Raw genomic sequence first — 20,616 nt, forward strand, 5'->3', positions numbered from 1 at the left:
GGGAAGCATTATGCTTTATTGGACAAGGTGGTTTTGTTTTTTGTTTTTTGTGGGGTTTTTTTAGTTTATTAATTTATTTGGGGGGGGGGAGGCAGAGAGGGAGGGAGAGAGAGAGAATCCCAAGCTGCCAGCTCAGAACCCGAGGTGGCGGTGGGGGGACACGAAGTGGGGTGTGGGGGGCTGGATTCCACAAACCGTGAGAGCATGACCTGAGCCAAAATCAGGAGTAGGTGGGTAGGGGACTAAGCCACCCAGAGCCCCATGGACAAGGTGTTTAATGGTGGGTGAATAGAGGTGGTTTGGGGGAGGGCGGGGTGAGTTATGCTAATTCCACTACTTAGTAGCTGTATAAATTAGACACTTCAGTTACCTGCTCTGAGCCTCAGTCTTACCATCAAGCAAATGGGGATAGCAAGAGCTTCCTCTGTCGTGAGACCATGTCTTAAATTCTTAGCACAGTGTGAAACAGAGTAAGGATTCACTCTCTGGCAATTTGATCTAACAGCACATCAAAAGTCTGGACCAGCGGGCACCTGGTGGCTCAGTCAATTAAGCCTGCAGACTCTTGATTTCAGTTTCTCAGTTCTTGGGATGGAGCCCCCTGTCAGGCTCTGCACTGACAGCTAGGAGCCTGCTTGGGATTCTCTATCCCTCTCTCTTAGCCCCCCTCTCTACCCCTCCCCCACTCACATGCACGCGTGTGTGCACACACACACACACACACACACACACTTGCGCTCTCTCTCTTTCTCTCAAAATAAATAAATAAAAATAATAATAAAGAGTCTGGACTAAAGGCGCACCTGGCTGGCCCAGTTGGTGGACCACGTGACTCTTGATCTTGGGGTGGTGAGTTCAAGCCCCACGTTAGGTGTAGAGCTTCCTTTAAAAAAAAAAAAAGTCTCGGGGCGCCTGGGTGGCGCAGTCGGTTAAGCGTCCGACTTCAGCCAGGTCACGATCTCGCGGTCCGTGAGTTTGAGCCCCGCGTCAGGCTCTGGGCTGATGGCTCGGAGCCTGGAGCTTGTTTCCGATTCTGTGTCTCCCTCTCTCTCTGCCCCTCCCCCGTTCATGCTCTGTCTCTCTCTGTCCCAAAAATAAATTAAAAAAAAAAAAAAAAAAGTTGAAAAAAAAAAAAAGTCTGGACTAATGTTCCATCTTATCATCTTTGTTTTCACCTGTGTTTGTGCTTTTATCCTGTGAAGGACTCAAGCCAGAACACTGGTGTGTCCAGCACTGGGTGGGGGAAGTCCAGCCTGTGTGACATATCACCGTGGGGAGCACCGCCTCCAGTTCCCTGGCAGTTCAGCACTTCTGGGCCTACTTGATGCAAAGCCGCAGCAGCAAATTTCTCTTAGTAGCAGCCTTGCCCTCATCTGTGCCAAAATGCATTCCCAGGATGCCAGAACATTCGTCATTGCTACCAAACAGCCTTGTTGGTAACTCTCCCTGACCTCCTCTCTTGACTTCACTCTCAAGGAGTCTCTACTTCTCAAATTCTTTTCTAGCTTTTATTAATATTCCTAAAACCACAGGAGCTCCGGTTTGAAAGAAATCTTGCCATCTACTTCCGGCCCCCATCAGATGGTGATACAATTTTTAATTTATTTAAATATTATTTTTTAAGTTTATTTATTTTTTTAGTAATGTCTATACCCAACATGGGGCTCGAACCCCAAAATCAAGGGTTGTATGCTTTATCGCACCAAGCCAGCCAGGTGCCCCAGATGGTTGTACAATTTTGATAGCTTCCCAAAGGATGAACTGGTCTGTGCTAAACACCTCCAGAGACTAACAGCTTGCTACCCAGCAAGGTTTCCATATTCCACCTTTGGACAACTGACTGTTACAGAATTATTCTTAGTGCCTCTCTGAGCTCTTGCCTTTGTGGTTTCCCATGGGGCATCACAGAGAACTGGTCCACGCCAACTTCTACACAAGAGTCTTCGAGATCATTGGAAATCCTTCTGTCTTCCTTCTCTTGCAAGCTAAACATCTGCTTCCCTTAATCTACTCCTTGTAAGATAGGGCTTTTCTTTCCCCCAGACCACTCTGCAATTTCCCCCTTAAGGAAAAGAACCCAGAATGAAACACAGCACAACCATCCTTCTGTTGTTCTAGATGTCGCACTTGTACTCACACACACCCTCTTCAAAATAGGCAACTGACCCGATGTTAAAACCACAATCTTGTGTTTGTGCGGTAGACCCGCTATGTCCTAAGTTTACATCCTTCCACATTTCTTTTTTTCTTTTAGCCTCTTCACGTCATTCTGCTTTCTAAAATAGCCTGTAGTTTCAAGTTATTTCCCTAATACATTCTTAATCCTTACACACCACCTCTGCCCTGTCCACTGGATGTGCAAATGTTTCCTGTCAGTGCTTCTCAAACTATCTCTAGTGATGGATTTGTTTGTTTGTTTGTTTGTTTGATGTCCGATCCATTGCAGATCAATATTTTGGTTAAAATGCAATAAAATGAATCACTAGAAAAAGGACATTTAAAAAAACGGGGCACCCATCTTCTTTTTGTTAGATTCAACCAATGAGATAGTCCTTAGAATTGCTGTACAAGTTTCTAAAAGCTATTCTTTGATTTTCATGGCATATCTCACCATACAGTCACCAAATAGTTTGTGAATCGATACCTGTCTGTGGACCACACTTCGAATAGTGCCCCTCTATGCACACAGGTGTGCTGGAAATGCTTAATAACTGTCTCTCTAAGGCAGGGGTAGTATTTCCTAATTTCCATTGTGTAAACATTCACACCAAGGTCGGTTTCAAGCTATCAATGAAATATCACTACATACAGACTTGGGAAGAGACATGCACAATTAACTATCAAGCTGGTAAAAGCCAGGTCCAGCACCCCACTGTTAAACCCATTTGATTTTTTTTTAAATCTCCTTTTGAGGGCTTGTTAAACTGTGGTTGGCTGGACCAAATCACCCAAATCAGAAAACCTTTGCCCTCAACAGAAACCAGAAAGTAGGTTGAGGCAGGCCTTCTCTCTTTGGTGGCCTTCAGCTCAGTAAGAGCAGACCATCTGATACAACTCAGCAAATCCAAGATTGCTTTGACCATGACTTTGGTGTAGAAGCCTGCCACCACTAAAGGCAGATCAAATCACAGCTAGCTTTGTGGTTAATAATATCTTAGAATAACTTGTTTACATCAACAAGATATCTTGGGGTGCCTAGGTGGCTCAGTTGGTATGGTGTCAGACTTCCACTCAGATCGTGATCTCATGGTTCGTGAGCTTGAGCCCTGCGTTGGGCTCTGTGCTGACAGCTCAGAGCCTGGAGCTTGCTTCGGATTTTGTGTCAACCTCTCTGTCTGCCTTTCCCCCAGTTGCTCGCTCTCTCTCTGTCTCTCTCTCTCTCTCTCTCTCTCAAAAATATATAAACATTAAATAAAGGTATCTTTTGACTAGTGTACAACTTTATGTACATGTATATTATGGAATTCTTTTGTTGTCCTTTTGTGGTTTTATCTGTAGTTCTTATGGGCTAGTTGTTATATTTGAAAGAGTTTCTAGGGGCGCCTGGGTGGCTCAGTCGGTTAAGCGTCTGACTTCAGCTCAGGTCTTGATCTCACGGGTTCGTGAGTTCGAGCCCCGCGTCAGGCGCTGTGCTGACAGCTCAGAGCCTGGAGCCTGCTTCGGATTCTGTGTGTCTCTCTCTCTGCTCCTTCCCAGCTCATGTTGTGTCTCTCTCTGTCTCAAAAATAAAATAAACACAAAAAAAAAAAAAAAAAAAAGAGTTTCTAAAATTCAGTAACCAGAAAGTGCTAAATAATTCCTCAATGCAGCTTTATAGTATGCGACCCATTAGCTTAGCCAGTCAGACTGTATTATTAAGAAGATACAAAACATGGTCTGATCCTACATCTGTTTTGTGGCCACTTGACACGGGTGTGTTCTTGATCACAAAGGTTAACCAGAGCGATAAGAACGTCTAGATATTTTGTTCAGAAAACTCTCACTACTACAGAAAAAAAACAATTATTGGCACAGGCCTTCCCGAGGCTTTTAACACTAGCATTATCTTTCCATGCAAATGGAGACAATATTGAAGAGTCAGGTGGAAGCTGAGATAGGATAGAAATTTGTTTTCAATCTCTCTCTCTTTTTTTTTTTTTTTTTTTTTTTTTACTTCTCTTTCTCCTTTTCCTCCTCTGGCTTCCCCACCCCCCCTTCTTCTCCTCCTCCTCCCCCTCCGCCTCCCTCTCCTCTGACTCTTCAACCTCCTCCACTACTTTCTTAACTCAATGTAAAAACCAGTCTCTGGTCTCTATTCTCCGCAGTATCCTCTGAATGCAAGTATGGCATCAAAATCTGTAGCTTCTCTCTTGCTGACTCTTGTATATGGGAGTCCTTTCACCAACTTTGAGCTGGGGTAATAAATCATCAGAATCTAAATAAGGGGAAAAAAATCATTTTATTTGAAATGAACAAATAAACCTGTCAGGCAAAGGAAAGCAACAATAATGATGGTTAAAATATAGTATCCTTTCCTTTTCAAGTTCCCACTGAATAAAAGGAGTACTTGCCTTTTTAAATCATGGTTTTGAGAACGCGGCTCTCAAACAAGAGAAGGGTTTCACTTATGGTATATAAGCCACTCATTTTCTCTGTCTTGACCAAACAAGATTTATTTACCTGTGTTTCACCTTCTAGAACCTCACTCTACTGCACCCCTCCTGGCACTCAGACTCCAGTGGATTCTAAATTATTCATGGTGGGGGCGCCTGGGTGGCTCAGTGGGTTGAGCGTCAGACTTCAGCTCAGGTTAGGATCTCAGAGTGTGTGGGCTCGAGCCCAGCGTCAGGCTCTGTACTGACAGCTCAGAGCCTGGAGCCAGCTTCAGTCTTCCTCTCTCTCTGCCCCTCCCCTGCTTGTGCTCTCTCTCTCTCTTTCTCTCAAAAATAACTAAACATTAAAATTTGTGGTGCTGAATCATGAGAGTAGAATTAGGGAAAAAAATAATCTCAGGAGAGAAGAAAGAATTTAGAGCCCAGCCTGTAAAACCAAGAAAGAGTGATAACCAGGAAAAATTGGAGATTTGGTTGTATGAGTTTCTGGAGCAGTCTCGAATGCAAGCGAATTGAACAATTTTTTTTTTTTTTAATTTATTTTTGGGACAGAGAGAGACAGAGCATGAACGGGGGAGGGGCAGAGAGAGAGGGAGACACAGAATCAGAAACAGGCTCCAGGCTCCCAGCCATCAGCCCAGAGCCCGACGCGGACCGCGGACCCACGGACCGCGAGATCGTGACCTGGCTGAAGTCGGACGCTTAACCGACTGCGCCACCCAGGCGCCCCAGTGCAAGCGAATTGAGGCATGAGAAGAAAGGAGGTGGTGGGAAGTGTGAGTTGTATCTTGGATCTCCTGTCTTCTCCGGCAGACATGGGCATTCCTTTTCAATTTCCATTTGATAATTGATAGATGGTGCTTCTTGGAGTATAACGCTGGTAACTCTGGCAGAATTGTGCCAAGCTCCACACTGCAGTGAAATCTCAAACTGAAGCCTCTTGAACATAACGCGTAGCAAAATGATTCCCGTCCTCTGTTCAGCCCCTTATTGGAGGTGGGGCAATCTCACATCTTACCTCCTTGGGCATTGGGGCTTGGCCAGCCTGTTGTGAAAGCCATGTCCCCAGGACTGTCCCTGTTCAATTGAACCCTAGTGGATTTCTAGCATTGCTGCTACCATCCTGAAGGTCCCCATTGATCAAAATACTCAGTGAACCCTATTGACCTGGAAGGGGAGCTGACAACAGCCACCAGATGGCACCAAACTGCAGTTGGCCCTGGGGAGTGTCCCCAAACCCTGTCACTACACTGGAAATAATGTGACACCCTCCTTTCTATATTCCCCATATCACACTTATCACATCATGGCAAGATGTCTCCGGTAAATCACAGCAAACGAAAGAATACTCTACTTGGCTACATCGTGCAGTTTTGATTACCCACACTGAAAGAGGATGCAGGCTGGCCAACAACAAGCCGTAAACAACCCATATGGAATACGAGCGGGCCCCCTGTCCTGAGCAAGATACAACATTGCTCATTATTTCAACAAAATAATGAGTTCACACTGTAAAAACTTGTCTTAGGAGAAGTAATAAAAGGATCTGGTTTCACTAGATTCGAACAGACAGATTGATTTTATCCTCCTTATGGTCATCAACCCCCTCTTGTCTTCCAATGAATAACTGAGACTCAGCATCACCGAGAGGGGTTATCCCTTCAAACTTTCCTGGGAAACAAGAGGTAGCTCCACGGTGGGGGCAGGGCATGACACTAAATTGGGCAAGGTGAAAAATCAGCAATGCCCGCGGTCACACACTTAGCCCCAGGCTCCACGGGAGCCCAGTGGGAGAACCTGAGACCAGCCTCTGCTCCTGGCTCCGCCCCTTGCAAGCGGGCACTGGGAGCCTCCACTGGTCGCATTACCTCTTCGGCCCCAGAGCTAAAAACTGTGGACACTGGGCTGGGAATTGCTGAGTTCTGTTCAAACTAAAGGATGTATCGCTCATGCACTAAGCTTAGGCGGAAGACTTTCCCCGCGTGAGCCAATGGCAATCATGCATCCTGGGTCCCTGAGTGGTGGCTACCTTTATATTGTTGACATTACCCCCACCTCCAGAGCATATATGATATTGTCATGTTGCATCAGGTAATTCCTAGGAAATAGCAAAATAGTTTTGTCCTTATCTCTTTTACAACTAAGGAAATTACTCCGAATCACAGGGAGCAGAACAGCAGCACAGCATCATAGGATCCTTCTGTTTGTTGTTCCTTATAGGATGCCTCCTTTGAGTGGCCTCAGGAAACATCCTAACTATTAAAGCAAGTATTTCATTAAGTGAGTGGCCAAAGTGGTGGCTCAAACCAGAGTTGGGGTTGTATGGTCGGGAGTAGCTGATCTGGCGTAAGAGTGACCATTTGCTGTGATTGGAAAATGCATCGCCGGGAAAGTGATGGAAACGCAATAGTTGGAATCATTTTTTAAAATTATTTTTTATCTTTCAAAGCTTTTTTTTTTTTTTTTTTGAGAGAGAGAGAGAGAGACAGAGAGAGAAAGAGAGAGAATCCTAAGCAGGCTTCCCGCTATCAGTGTAGAGCCCCATGCACGACTCCATCTTGCTAACTGTGAGATCATAATTTGAGCCAAGAAGAGTGGGTTGCTTAACCAACTGAGCCACCCAGGCGCCCCAACTTGAATCATTTTGAAAGATGACTTAACAAAAGTCTTTAGAAAGTTGGTTAAGGAATTGTTCTTTTCTGGCAGGGAATTCACTTGAAAACTTTAACATTCTTTTTGATCTGTATTTTGTACATCATGCTCCACAAATACAAGGCCGAAAACCAGTGTGTAAGGCTTCTTCACATAACCTCAGAATTATAATCAGGGAGTTGGAGAGAAGACCAGAGGCCACTTTAGCCAGAGCCTCAGGGGGGACCTCAACTAAATTGCACAAGTCCAGAAAGGACACTTTTCTGCACAGACACAGGCCCCTAAGTTGGTTAAGTTGCCTTGAAGGACAGAATTTTAGGGACTAGTCTCCTATAAGCTACCCACACACTTCACCCCCCAACACAGATTTGGAAACAAGGGAGACTATAATAGGAGACTTTTGTGCAGTGTATTCCCTCTTAGAAGATAGTTCTGCTCAGAAACAACAACAAAAAAATTCAGAAGAGTAGTTTCTATAGTGAGCATCTATCCAGAGAGAGGAAGGAAGGAAGGAAGGAAGGAAGGAAGGAAGGAAGGAAGGAAGGAAGGGAAGGAGAAATAAGAGGGCTAGAGGGAGAGAAAAGACAAAGGAAGGAAAAGAGGGAGAGACAGGAGGGAGGGAGAAAGAAAGGAAGAAACCAAGTGCCAGTAAACCAGAGCTCCAGGAAGCTGAGACAGCTGAGTCAGCCACCCCCAACAGCTCCCCCCACCCACCTACCCCCCCCCCCCCCGCCGTGCTTCCCACTGTTGTTAGGATTAGATCACACTTGCTCAAAACTCTTTGCTTTCCTCCTTCCTTTTTCAATGTTTATTATCAAACACCGCAATCTTCTCCAATGAGTTACCTTGTTTAACATTAGCTGTATTTAATATATTCCTGAGAAGGCAGACACTACCCTGGGTTTATCTACACATGTATTATCTCTCTGGGTGTACTGTTGCCTGTGAAGATTTCTACAGATGGCTATTTTATGTTGATTCATTTAATTTCCATTTCAGAAACTTTCATTTCAGAGGTTGGTGTTTTTCAGTCTTTTTCCCCCTCAGTCTTCTGGGTATGTCACCTCATAGGAGGCCCAAATATCCCCTCTACGCAGGGATCTCACTTACTCAATCAATGGACTTGTTTTCATGTTCAATGTCTTCGTGTGTTTCATGTGCCCTGATTCTCAGTGGATGTTAGTTACAATACAGAAATTAAAACCCACACAGAAATCACAGTGTCTTTGTTTTCACTGTCTTCCAGTGTCATCTTGCATTACAACATATAAGAAGACACCACCTCCAGTCCCACCCAGAACTACCACGAAACCTTTCATTTCTATCACAGCCCAGAGTAGCACAGAGTCTGCCCAGGATGCCTACATGGATGGACAGGGCCAGCGAGGAGATATTATCAGCCAGTCTGGACTGAGCAACTCCACGGAGAGCCTGGACAGTATGAAGGCTCTGACAGCCGCCATCGAAGCTGCAAATGCCCAGATCCACGGCCCTGCAAGTCAACACATGAGCAACAACCCTGCCACTGTCACTACCACGACCACCATAGCCACTGTCACCACAGAGGACAGGAAGAAGGATCACTTTAAGAAAAATCGATGCCTTTCCATTGGGATACAGGTAACAGCCTCCCTTTCTGTCCTTTGAAATAGGGACCCAAAATTCAAGAAATGTAACACTATTGTTCTTCCAGAAGATGTGCCATCTGCCCCTTTTGGACGACAGAGCCACGTGTGGGACCAGAGTTTCGAATGATTGGCTCTGGAACTCCTACATTGTTAAATGTGAATTTAAAAATCATGAAGATATTTTGTCTGTGGGCGTTATTAGATTATTTTTGTTCTCTAAGTTAGATTATTTTTTGTTCTCTAAATTGAATGTGTGACTCAAAGCATTAGGATAATTAAACAAACACAATCAAACACAAAGTGCCCTCAATTCCTAATGCACGTTTTGATTCTCAAAAAAGGAGTGGACATCCAAGAATGACCCAGGTTATGGGTTTGTGTTACAGTATGTTCAGCACTGTTGAGGAACCACATGAGAACAAAAATGTGAATCACTTCTCATACATGTGGGAGTGAGGGAGAGGAAGACCAAAGTGACTGGTCATGTAGAAAGCGATCACTCACACCACAGCATCATGAGCAAAGAATGTGCATTAGTCTCAGCATAATTGTTGGTTATTTAATCATGCATTTCAAAAAATGGTAGATAATTCAGCAGGCTTCTCAGTTCAGCCCAGAGTTTTCTGCTGCTCAGAGATAAGATCAAGCCGACTCTTGTTTTTCACATCTGTTCAGCTTGGCTTACCCAGCTAGAAATTTCCTTCTCTCAATGGAGAAGAGTCATTCTTTTCTCCCTTTTTTGTTGTGCCATATCATGCAGGTGCCCTTTGAATAATAACTTCCTGACGTGGTGGCCAATAAATCTATTCACAATGAACCAACTCTAAGGCACATCTAACAACCAGGCGTGGGGTAGGTTTTCACCATGATTTATTTTCACAGTGCATTCTGCAGAGTGCACTTCTAAAGGGCAATATTTGTCTAGTAGCAATGAGTCAAATGCTTTTTTTTTTTTATATATATATAACCTACAGGTTACCATAGCGCACGTTGTCAAGTTTCCTAAAAGAACTTGTGGCATTGGTGCATGATACTAGGCGACACAGCAGGAGGCACATGCCCAAAGCCAGCCTCCACCCCCATGCCTGCCCCTGCCTCCCCCCAGGAACTAACTGCTCTCCCTACTGCCCAAAAGCTTTGAAGGAGTAGGGAAGAGCAGAGGCCGGCATTCCGTGTTGTGCCAGGCGAATGATGTGATCTTCCTGAGCCTGTTTCCTTAACTGTCCCCCACAGGATTATTTTGAGGATTGAGTTTACAAATTTCAGCTTCCCAGGGGGTCCAGAATTTCCATTTGGGACGATGGAAGAAGTCTGGACGTGGATGATGGTGATGGTCGCACAACAACGTGAATGTACTTAATGCTGTGGGCACTGCACACTGAGAAGGGGTTAAGATGAAGGATTCATTTTGTGTATATTTTACCCAGGATAAAAGAAAAATTGACCTTCCTTATCTGGCACATAACTGGCACCCAGTCATGTTAGTTTTCTTCTACTTCCTTAATGTTCAGTTTCTTCTGTATTTTACATCATTTCTCAATTGATGATATATTCCTCTGGCTCAAAATTCAAAAGTTGTAAAAAGGCATTCAGTGACTAGTCTCCCTGCCATTCTTATTTTTTTAACGTTTATTTTTTGAGAGAGAGGGAGAGAGAGCATGCAAACAGGGAGGGGCAGAGAGAGAGAGAGAGAGAGAGAGAATCCTAAGTGGGCTCCACACTCAGTGCGGAGCTGGACACGGGGCTCAATCCCATGACCGTGAGATCATGACTGGAGCCGAACTCTAGAATCAGACACTTAACTGACTGAGCCACGCAGGCACTCCCCACCCAACGCCGATTCTTATTTAATAGCCCATCAGTTCTCTTTGCAGGAAGAAATTAATACAACCAATATTTGCATCTCATACAGACCTATTTTGTGCATATTCAAGCAAATACATATTTGATTTGTTCCCCTTTTATACCCAGAGGTTAGTATATACCTCAGGCTATTATATATCTTGCCATTTTGCACTTAAAAATAGCATATTTTACAGACAATTATTGGCTGGCTCAGTTGGTAGAGCACATGGCTCTTGATCTCAGAGCCATGAGTTCCAGCCCCACGTGGGGTGTGGAGATCAGTTAAAAATAAAATCCTAAAAAAAAAAAAAAAAAAAAGATAATTGTTTGTCAGTCTTACTGTTCATTTTATTTAAAAGCTTCTATCTATCTATCTATCTATCTATCTTAATCACCTCCCAGGTCTGCCCGTTGGTCTCAGAGGTTTTTCTCCAAATAATTCTTACTCAGAATAAAGCATTCATACACATGAAATCCACCAAATATTGTGTTGTTAGTTTCACCCAGTAAGATAGAACTACTCTGAAATCCACATATAGTGTTGGGGATGAGAGTTTTGTTTCAGAGACCATCGCGCTTCTTAAATGTTTGAATATTCTAGTGAGTGAAAAAATGGCTCTACCTTTTCCTCCATTCACACTGTTCACTACTGTAGACATTATAAGGAAGTACGAAGTACTTGACGTGGTGGTCTCATCTACCGTTACAACAACCCTGGGGCATAAGTGGGATTACCATCTCTACAGTATACATGAGGACACAGAGAGGTTGAGTGACTTGCCCAAGGCCACACAGCCTATGTTGACAGAGCCTAGATTGGACCTTGATGTTTAATGTGACCATGCTACACCACTTCTTTGATGGAAAATAATAAATAAGTACAAATTCAAGGCGTAAAATAGTCACCAAATTTCATGACACTTTTCTCTAAGTTAAATCTTAATCCCCAAAACGTAGAACACCAGGATCTTGGACTCTTTCCCACCATTTACTTCTTTAGGGTCAGAGTTTCCAAACCTTTCCCAACATTTTGAATTTAATCCATGACGAATAGTTAATACTAAAATCATGTCCTTTGCAACCTGTGTGAGTTTAGGCCAAATACGTAATATTTCCAGTTTCCTCATCTGGAAATTGGCAGTAACGGTCACTATTCCACAGGGTACCTTATAGGATGTAGTAAAAATGGACTGATATAATATATGTAAGGCTCGAAGTGTAGTGGGCCCAACAAATATTAGATTCAGTTGTTACTATTAACCTTCCCTTCCCTTCAAACCATAATTAGCCAAATATGCTGAAATGTTATCATCTGCCAAGGGCTTCCTTAATTTTTTCAGGATGGAGATGTAATTAACTTTGCAATTCCTTTAAACATTTTGAGAGTCGCTTCATAAATTTAAGTGGATTACCCTAGGTACTATCTAAGAGTGGTGACATTTGTGCATTTGGGGATCTAAGGGCGTCAAGGTCACAAAGATAAATGTACATACAATGACTGAACCTTGGAAGATGACAACACTTTGATACAAATCAGCTGTGGGTTTAGATAGGTGGTGCGGGGCTGGAGCACAGCGTACATTGCCCTCCATTCCCATCCTTGAGACCCCTGACTCCTTTCTTTCTCGCTTTCTTTCTGCCTTGAGGATCACGGTTCTTATGGGAAATACCTACCATGCATCTTCAGGAAGAGTTCCATTGGGTAATTTTGCTACTACCCCATACAGTAAAGCTGCAGCATCCTACTTTGGCTGACACTCTAAGCATTTTTCATTGACATGAGCATAGCCACGTGGAACCCGTTAGAATCCCACTCGGGAAAATAGAAACCATGCTCAGTTATCAAACAGAGGCAGTTTGATACATAATGTTGGAAAGGCTGAAAGAGCAATACTGGGATGGACTAAGCAATTACCAGTGCCAACCAGAACTAAGGGAGCAAAAAGGGAAAGGTGGGGTTCCCAGAATTTAGGAGCTCAGGGGAGAGTCCCCACTGTAGCCAGCCTCGGACCACCGAGGCAGGTGTGGTCAGCTGGTGCTGGGACGTGCCAGGGAGCAGTGCATCTGGTGCATGAGCCAAAGCGGCTGAAAGCTGTGCACTCGGGCTGGAGCACTGCCCACAGGAGGTGGAAATAGGAAGAAAGTCCCTTCTCTCCTCCCACCTTCCATTGTTAGAATATAACTCGAAGCTGGCCAGCACCGAAGCCTGGGAAATGTAGTTGCCGATTCCTGGCCCCCGTGCCACAAAGCAGAGGGATACAGAATATGGGCCTGGAGCTGCTGGACAATAAGTAAGTTACCAGAAAAAGGCACTTTGTCCAATAAATAAATAAATAAACCATGAGCAAGTGTATTAAAAAGCTTAAGATGGGTAGGGTGAATTTGTAGTCTTGGTTCCCATGCTGTTCTAGTGGGAACATCTCATGGAACGAAATATGATTCTAGAATATCTTGAAGTATGTATTTTTTTATAATATGGCTCCAAAACTCAAGTCAACTACTTTATCCGGTGCTTTTTCTGGTGGTCTAGTGGTGGGCGGATGGGAAGAGGATAACTGGTTGCTTCAGGTTTAGAGCAAAGTTGTATGTCTTCTAAAAAGTCAAGGGTAATGTTAAGGGTAATTTTTTTTCCCTTCAAATTACAAAATAAGTAATATATGCATACGGTGTTGTTGTTGTAAAGGGGATTCATTAAGTTTGAAAGTATACAGAACAAAATATTCTGTACTTCTTTTGTTTTTAAAAACTTTTTTTTAACATTTATTTATTGTTGAGAGACAGAGAGAGACAGAACACGAGCAGGGGAGGCAGAGAGACAGAATCAGACACAGAATCTGAAGCAGGCTCCAGGCTCTGAGCTGTCATCACAGAGCCCGACGTGGGGCCTGAACCCACGAACTGCAAGATCATGACTTGAGCTGAAGTCGGACGCCTAATTGACTGAGCCGCCCAGGCATCCCATGTACTTCTTCTTTCTCCTTCTTTCTACTTCTGATTCCTACTCCCTTCCCCAAAGGTAGCCAGTAGCAGTGGGAGGTTACACCATCTTTTAGTCTCTCGAGAGTAATCTTCAGCTCCAGATGAGTTTCACATTGTAGCTTTGGACCTTGACCCCTCCACCTCCAGATGTTAGGTTGTGACTTCCCTCCATCATCATTTAACTTACGTTGTAAAACAACCTAAAAGAGCTTGAAGCTTAATCTTCACATTGCATAACATGTGATTGTTTTCTCATTTTCTGAATGAAAAATAAACGAAAATTTAGTTATTTGAGATGGCGCTCCTAAGATTTACTTACTTATTTCCTGTAATGCCTGTCCAAATGTACAGAGGTATGTGTTACGGCCCATGTAAAAAGATGAGGCCGACTGCCAAGCCGAGTCCTTCGGAATGATACAAACCAAGTGAGTTGTTACTATTAATTAAAAGAGGGCCTTGAGAAATAAAGAGGTCACATCATTTCTGATTTGTAATCACTGGACTTAAACCAATGAAGGAAAGCTGTGCAGATAGTATGGCTAATGAGTCTGTCCTTGGCCAGACTGTGGTCAGGCTGCTCTGAATTCTCCTGACTAGGCCTCGACTTTTGTACTTCTGTGTCCATCTTTGCATCTTCTCACCCCATTTCAGTGAGAATCCTGCTAAATCGTCTTAGCCAGAATCCCCTGGATATCTGATCATGTTCTTCATCCTCTGTCATCCCCCAGTGATGTCTGATCAACCCGGCCTGCCTTTATCAAGGTCCCTGTGAGGCTTTCTCTCATCCCTGAGGTTTTCTCTCTGTAATTTTCCACCACTGACAACCCCCGACCCTGCTTCTTGGCTATAGATTCCCACTTTTTCGTGTTGCATTTGGAGTTAAGCTCTATCTCTCTCCCACACTTCAAATCCTGCTGCGGTCCCTCGGCCGATCACAATAGTCCCCCTGAAGAAAGTGTACCTTGCCATTCTTTAACAATGTCATGAATAGTTTTTTCTTTAAATGTACTCGGTATATTCAGACTTTGTAAACTTTATTTTGATGTCCTTGAAATCAGAATGAATGCATATTCAGGAAGAGATTTTTAGGGAGACGTATCTCAAGTCAAACTTCCAGAGATAATTTTAATGGATTCCACATAGAAGAGATATTACAGTCATGGTTCCCAACTGTTATGTATTAAAACTAGAAATTAACACTAAGATAACAAAAGCTAACCACTTGAAACTATTAAAAAATATTCTAAATAACATTTGGGTGAAGGAGGAAATTCAAGATTGTTGTGAAATAAATGATGAGAGTCCTATAAATCATCACTGTGGGTTGTGACCATACCTATGATCTCAGAATCCATAGCCCTAAGTTCTTTCATAGTTAAGCAATACTGCAACATAAACAAAACATTCAATTCACAAAACTAGAAAAGAACAATAAATTAGAAAGAATTATTAATGACGAAAGTAGAGATAAATGCATTGGAAGATAAAACAGAGCAACAGCAAAACAGGTGAAGTCAGACTGATACAAAATCAGTTCTTTAGAAAAAAAAAATAAGTCTGATTGACAGGGAAAACAAAATTCAACAATATTAGAAATGAGAAAGCCATTTTAAAAAAACTGTTTATTTAGGGGTGCGTGGGTGGCTCAATCTGTTAAGTGCCAGACTTCCACTCACTGCTCAGGTCATGATCTTGCAGTTCATGAGTTTGAGCCCCATGTCGGGCTCTGTGCTGACAGCTCAGAGCCTGGAGTCTGCTTCGGATTCTGGGTCTCTCTTTCCCTCTACCCCTCCCCTACTCATGCTCTGTCTTTCTCTCTCTCAAAAATAAATAAATAATCAAAAAAATTTAAATAAATAAATAATGTTTATTTATTTTGGGGAGACAGAAAGAGCACACCCATGAGCAGAGGAGGGGCAGAGAGACAGGGAGAGAGAGAGAATCCAGATGTCCCAGAAATGAGAAAGCTTTTATGGGGGTGTCTGGGTGGCTCAGTCGGTTAAGTGTCCAACTTTGTCTCAGGTCATAGTGTTGGGGTTCATGGGTTCAAGCCCTGCGTCCAGCTTTGTGCTGACAGCTAGGAGCCTGGCACCTGCTTCAGATTCTGTGTCTCCCTCTCTCTCTGTCCCTCCCTCACTCACACTCTGTGTGTCTCTCTCTCAAAAATAAGCATTAAAAGCAAATTTTTTTTTTAAAGAAAAGAAAGCTTTTTAAAAAATTATAAAAAATTCTTGTGGGGCACCTGGGTGGCTCAGTCAGTTAAGTATCTGACTTCAGCTCAGGTCATAATCTCGCAGTTTATGGGTTTGAGCCCCATGTTGGGCTCTGTGCTGAAGAACCTGAAGCCTGCTTCAGATTCTGTGTCTCCCTCTCTCTCTGCTCCTTCCTCACTTGCTCTCTCTCTGTCTCTCTCTCAAAAATAAATAAACATTAAAAAAAATTCTTGTGGCAATTTTAGGGTGGTAAATTTTAAGGTCTAAATAAAATAGACGTACATGTAAATTAGTATTACTAATGTAAGAGGAAGTATAAAACCAGCAAGAAGAAATCAAATAACCATAGAATACATTGCCAAATAAAGTAAAAAATATACTTCCCTGAAATGGTACACACCAGGATAAATTCACAGAAAATTCCCAACCTTCAAGAAGCAAATAATTCTTGTTTCATTTAAAGTATTTAATAATAGAGGCGCCAGGGTATCTCACTAGGTTAAGTGTCTGTCTTTTTTTTTTTTTTTTTTAATTTTTTTTTTTTTAACGTTTATTTATTTTTGAGACAGAGAGAGACAGAGCATGAACGGGGGAGGGTCAGAGAGAGGGAGACACAGAATCTGAAACAGGCTCCAGGCTCTGAGCTGTCAGCACAGAGCCCAACGCGGGGCTTGAACTCACGGACCGCAAGATCATGACCTGAGCCGAAGTCAGCTGCTTAACCGACTGAGCCACCCAGGCGCCCCCTAAGTGTCTGTCTTGATTTCAGCTCAGGTCATGATCTCACGGTTTGGGATTTTGAGCCCCGACTGGGGCTTTGTGCCGACAGCACTGGGCCTGCTTAGGATTCTCAATCTCTCTCCCTTCCTCTCTGCCCTTCCCCCATGCTCTCTCTCTCTCTATCTCAAAATAAATACTTTTTAAAAAATAAAGTATTTAATAATGCAAGAAAAAATATCAAGATTCTTGATATATTTTATCAAATAAACATAATTCTGGGGGTGCCTGGGTGGCTCAGTTTGGCTCAGGTCATGATCTTGTGGTTTTGTGAGAATCAGGCTCTGTGCTGCCAGCCCCGCACAGCTTGGGATTCTCTCTCTCTTCCCCTCTCTCTCTCTGCCCCTCCCCTGCTTGCTCTCTCTCTCTCTCTCTCAAAATAAATACATAAACTTAAAAATTAAAAAAAAAATAGGGGTGCCAGGATGGCTTAGTTGGTTAAGCATACCACTTTGGCTCAGATCATGAGTTCATGGGTTCAAGCATCGTGTCAGGCTCTATACTTCAGCATGGAGCCTGGAGCCTGCTTCAGATTCTGTGTCTCCCTCTCTCTCTGCACCTCCCCTGGTCGTGCTCTGTCTCTCTCTCTCAAATATAAATAAACGTTACAAAAAATTTTTTAAAACATTAAAAAAATAAAGGTGAAATGGTAAAGACATTTCAATTAGATTCAGAAACTAGATCTAGATTCCTGTTTTCATGTATTTATTCAGCACTATTTGCCTTTATTAGCCAATACACAAAGCAAGAATGTGAAATGAGGTGTAAACATTCCAAAGAAAGAGTAAAAGTGCTTTTATTTGCAGCTAATACGCATGTCCCCTTAGAAAATCTAATGGAAATCACTGGAAAAATCAGTAGAATTCAGTAGAGTGAAAGAATACCATATAAATACAGAGAAATCAGTAAGTTTTCTATACATCACTGATAAACAGAAAATGAGCCCATCCACATTAGTACCAAAAACTGTAACAGGATTGAGCTTCACAAAGAATGTATAACACTTACCTGAAAACAATCTAAAACCTTCCCTTATATAATACATAAGAGATCTGAATGATTGGAAAACTATGCAATATTCCTGCATGAGAATACCCCATAGTGTAAAGACAGCAATTCTCCCAAAAGTTATACAAAAAAGGGGTACCTGGGTGGCTCAGTTGGTTAAGTGTCCAGCTCTTGATCTCAGGTCATGAGTTCAAGCCTCATGTTGGGCTCTGTGCTGGACAGGAAGCATACCAAAAAACAAAACAAAAAGGTATACAAAAATTTAAAGAAACTCCAATGTGATTTTTATCACTGGGTAGAAGCTGGGAGAAGGGATTTGACAATTTGATGTTAAATGTATTTAGAAGTTAATACCGCAAAATAACCTAGAAATTTTTTTAAATTACATTAAAAAAAAGGATTACAGCAAGAGTTATGCCATAGAAAATATCAAGATTTATTATAAAATTGACCTAAAACAGGGCTATATACATGCAAACGTATGGGTGAAGTTGGGTAGAACATAAAGTTGGCATCTCAGATCAGAAAGATGAATTAGTAAATAAAAGGAGCCAGATCAATTGATGATCCATATAGGGGGAAAATGTTTAATTTCTACTTTGTTTCTTACACATGGACATTTCCGGAAAATGGATTTTAGAACTAATTATGAAAAGGAAAAATGAAAGCATAAAAGTAAATACAAGAGAACTTTAAAAAATACACTCAGGGTACCATCTCTCTCTGCCTCTCCCTCATGAGCATGCATGCATACATTCTCTCTCTTTCTCTCTCTCTCAAAATAAATAAATAAATTTTAAAAAGGGGTGCTCTTTGGGGCACCTAGGTGGCTCAGTCAGTTAAATGGCCACCTCTTTATTTTGGGTCAGGTCATGATCTCACGGTTCATGAATTTGGCTCAGCATTGGGGCTCAGCACTGTGCTTGAGATTCTCTCTCTCCCTCTCTCTGCCCCTTCTCTCTCTCTCTCTCTGAAAAATAAATAAATAAAATATGTTTTTAATACATTTAAAAAACAAAAAATATGCTCAGGGGTAAAGAAGGCTTTTCCAAGCCATAAAAGTTTTCACTACATAGTAGTGAACTCACAAATTCTGAGATCCTGACCTGAACCAAAGTCGGACACTTAACCAACTGAGCCACCCAGTCACCCCTCACTACATAGTAATTTTAAGATTCTGTACAATTAACAGCAAAGTTTAAAAGACAAATAATAGGGGTACCTGGCTGGCTCAAGTGGTAAAGCATGGGACTCTTGATCTCTGGGTTGTGAGTTCAGGTTTATGTTGGATACAGACATTACCTAAAAATAAAATCTTAAAAATAAATAAATAAAAGACAAATGATAAACTGGGAGAAAATATTTAAAGTATATATAACCAAGAAAGAGTGATGAAGGGTCATAAGATACAGGCTCTACAAATAAGAAAATTAAAAATAATGGGATCCCTGGGTGGCTCAGTGGGTTCGGCGTCAGACTTCAGCTCAGGCCATGATCTCACCCTTAGTGGGTTCAAGCCCCGTGTCGGGCTCCGTGCTGACAGCTCAGAACCTGGAGCCCATTTCAGATTCTGTCTCCCTGTCTCTCTGCCCTTCTGCTCACACTTTGTATGTGTCTCTCCCTCAAAAATAAATAAACACTTAAAAAAATTCTTTTGAAGAAAATAAAAAAGAACTCAGTAGGATAAAGACACAAAAACTAGCAAAGGATATGAATAAGCAATTTACAGTTGAAAGCACAAGAGGCCAATAAATATTTTTCACCTGTGATATTAGCAAAAATTTTAAAGTTTGCCATATTTAGTGTTAGTGAATATATAGGAAAATGGATATTCCCATACACCAATTATGGCAAGATGATAAATGCTTTGAAAAGCAATTTGGCAATTAATATCCCTTACTGTTGAACATGCTCCCCACCTTTCTATTTAACATTTCAACTTCTAAGGATTTTTCCCAAACATGTGCACAATTGTTCTAATTGTTCTGATACATGTGCAATATTAATTGTAATACTAGATAATAGCAACAAGGAGAAAATTACCCATGTCGCCCATGTTGCTTATGTAGTCATTAAAGGGAATATTTATGTAACAAACAAAAGGCTTGAGATAGAGCTGTATCTACTGCCGTGATCTAATACCCAAAGGATAGCAGTATTAATGAATAAAGCAAATTGCAGAAAAAATATATATAGTGTAACTTCATCTGCATATATTTAGTATTAATAATCAATTACATATATAGTACACATATTAATAGAGGGACAAAAATGCTTCAAAGGCTTGAAAGTGATTCTTGGGGGGCTTTACCTTTCTACGTTATATATTTACATATTTTAATTTCATGTAACTTACATTAAGTTACTTTTATATTTAGAAAAAGAAATCTATTAAATACACAGAAAAAAAAGAAGAAAAGAATCTAATTGCTCTGAATAGTCCTAACATTTATTTCAAATTTAGGTTTGTCATGTAGCTTCTCATTTAAATACAGACACATTTTCAAGACACCTGGGTGGCTCAGTTGGTTAAGTGTCCAAGTCTTGATTTCAGCTAAGGTTTCCTGATTTCAGTCATGGTCTCAAGGTTCATGAGATCCAGCCCTGCATCTGGCTCTGTGCCGACAGGGCGGATCCTGCTTGGGATTCTCTCTCTCTCTCTCTCTCTCTCTCTCTCTCTCTCTCTTCTCCTCCCTTATTCAAGCATGCTCTCTTTCTCTCTCTGTCAAAATAAATAAACATATAAATAAATAAACAAATAAATAAATAAATAAAGATACATTTTCTATGTGAGCTGTAGTCTATACATAGCTATTTAGGAATCATGGCTTGATATTGAAAGTCAATTTCTTAGTTTAAGGGGGAAAAAATGAAGATACTATACAGTTTATCTTAAAAAGTTGATACCTAAATCTCTCAATA

General features: G+C 41.9%; 1 protein-coding gene across 1 annotated transcript in view; it reads left to right on the forward strand.

Annotated features, from left to right (window-relative positions):
- Positions 1–20,616, forward strand: part of DLGAP1 (DLG associated protein 1) — an 884,156-nt gene that overhangs the window by 810,697 nt on the left and 52,843 nt on the right. The window contains exon 8 of the mRNA XM_042911414.1: positions 8,491–8,864. Within this exon, the coding sequence (XP_042767348.1) occupies positions 8,491–8,864 (374 nt within the window). The remainder of the gene's footprint in view (positions 1–8,490; positions 8,865–20,616) is intronic.

Source organism: Panthera leo, chromosome D3, assembly GCF_018350215.1.
Source record: "Panthera leo isolate Ple1 chromosome D3, P.leo_Ple1_pat1.1, whole genome shotgun sequence".
Classification (NCBI taxonomy): Eukaryota; Metazoa; Chordata; class Mammalia; order Carnivora; family Felidae; genus Panthera; species Panthera leo.